This window comes from Salminus brasiliensis, chromosome 11 (genome assembly GCF_030463535.1).
Source record: "Salminus brasiliensis chromosome 11, fSalBra1.hap2, whole genome shotgun sequence".
NCBI lineage: Eukaryota > Metazoa > Chordata > Actinopteri > Characiformes > Bryconidae > Salminus > Salminus brasiliensis.
Genome location: NC_132888.1, coordinates 8391740 through 8394060, shown reverse-complemented (window position 1 = coordinate 8394060; position 2321 = coordinate 8391740). Strand labels below are relative to the sequence as shown.

At 46.9% G+C, this 2321-nt stretch overlaps 1 protein-coding gene across 1 annotated transcript; it reads left to right on the top strand.

Annotated features, from left to right (window-relative positions):
* Positions 1-568: 568 nt before the first annotated feature.
* On the top strand, positions 569-1369 carry LOC140565652 (class A basic helix-loop-helix protein 9). Its single transcript, XM_072691688.1, has one exon. It carries the CDS (start codon positions 569-571, stop codon positions 1367-1369), a length of 801 nt encoding a protein of 266 aa, XP_072547789.1.
* The last annotated feature ends 952 nt before the right edge of the window (positions 1370-2321 follow it).

Here is a 2321-nt window from a genome sequence, read left to right as displayed (position 1 = left end):
TGAGCAGTGCCATAGAAAACCCACTTTTGGAACATGTGAAATACCTTTATTTTTAAGGGAGTTCACTCGAAGTGCTTTGCTGACATTCTTATTCAGAATAGAAAACTTGGAATGCAAAACAGAAGCGATTTCACTGCTGATCTCAGACCTTTGGACAAACATGCCTTGTGGATATTTTTGCTCTCCAGAATTGACTATATTCCTTCCTCAGTCTTGCACAGCTCACTTTCATCACAGTACGCTGCAGACTGTGTGAATAGAGGAGGTGTGTCAGGGGCTGTTGACTGATGACTGGATTTGCCTGGAGGCCTCTTCTAAACACAGAGTACACCTTTGCTTGGAGGCGAGTGGCCCACGTGATGCACCCACTGACTGCCTTTTAAAAGCACCTTTCGTCCCGGCAGAGCCAAAGTGAGTCGAACCGCAGACGAGGGAGGATTCTGAGATGGTGAGAACCTAAGAAGTCGCTGCTTAAGATTCTGTGGTGTTTGGTGGACCCAACCTACTTGACACAAAGGCACATCACTCGCAGTCGTCTTGCTCAACGTGGTGAGTTGCTCTACTAAACATGAGCATGTCCAGCACCAGCACAGAATCGGAATTCTCAGAGGATGAGCAAGAGAGTTGTCCACTGGGCCTGGGAGAAGACAGCAGCAGTGAAGAACCACTGAAGGGATCACCTCCTGCATCAGAAAGCGATGGTGGACCTCGGGCCAGCAAGGCCGAGATGTCCAGAGTTGCTAAGAAGCGCAGCCGGCCTCCTCGTTCCAAAGCCCGGCGGGTTGCAGCCAATGTCCGGGAGCGCAAACGGATCCTGGATTACAATCAGGCCTTCAATGCTTTGCGCACGACCCTTAAGCATGACCTGAACGGCAAGCGCTTGTCGAAGATTGCGACTCTCCGCAGGGCCATCCACCGCATATCAGCACTGTCCATGCTTTTAGGAGCTGAAACCTCATCCTGTGGTCATCCTGAGTGCAGGACAAGACTAAAAGACAAGGAGCCGAGTTCTGCAGCATCCAAAGGGTTCATGGACCAACCAACGAACTACAGCCAGAGCCAGAGCCCCCATCAACATATGGTGTCTCCTCAGATGCAGATGTTCCAGGATGGATCTGTAAACCCTGCTCCTTCCCCTCACTACAGTCAAAGTCCTCAGCCATACATGACCCACAGACACTATGGTCACCCTCAGGAGGACCTAGCTCAGTCACACTATGGAGGAGCCACTAGTTATCATTACGGTTTCAAGGCAACTTGCCATCAGGACCACATGGACTGCTTTGTGGATGCTTCTGCTGTGCCGTTCCCTTGGCAGCAGGGTTACCTGCAGTGCTCAGGGTTTCAGCAGTCCCTCAGCATGCACTGACAGACACTAGTGGAACCTACAGTACCTTAGTTGACTGTGCACTTATGACATTTACAGACTACTCCTAAATCCAAAAGATAATTTCACCACCAAAAGTGGTTCCAAAAAAGTGGCATCTCTTTAAAGAACCTCCATAACTCCAAAGTATTGGCACCTTGGGGGAGTGCCGGAAAAGAGGAGGAACAGAACGGAAAGGATTTCTGGACCAACCAGTCAACTATGGCCAGAACCAGAGCCCCCATTAACATGTGGTATCTCCTCATATGCAGATGTACCAGGATACACAGACTACATTAGTTTAATGCAGTGTTACCTTGTATCGGTCACCTTTTGTATTAGTCTAGACCTGAGCAGTTGGAATATGATGATGGGGAAATGTGTACCTTTAAGAAAGAATGGGAAAATTAATCTCAGGTTAAATGTACTGTATATTACAGTAAGTGCACTATATGGACAAAAGTATTGGGACACCTGCTCTGTTTTTCTGAAATTAGGGTCAGGATGAAAAAAATCCATCCTGCTTTTGCTTTTATTGGTCTCCACTGTCCAGGGGAGGCTTTCTACTAGATTTTGGAACATTGCAATGAGGATTTGATTGCATTCAGCAATTGACAAGAACATTAGTGAGGTCATTGTGAGGTCAGGATGTTGGATGATTACCAAGTAGCACCAACTCCCCAACACATCCCAAATGTATTGGATAGAGCTCTATCATACCACAGATCAATGCTGGGGGGCTTTATACCCCTTTAGCACATGTGTGGCATTAGGCATGATGCCAACAGGTTCATGTTTAGCTGTCCTATTTTATTGGCAGGGCAATTCTACAGTGTTTGCATTTGAACATCTGTGTCAGCAATGGGTACAACCTCAAAACATTCATTAGAGTGGGTGTCCACAAACATTTTGGCATATAATGTGTAATGTGTGTAAATTGTACCTTTTTGAATAA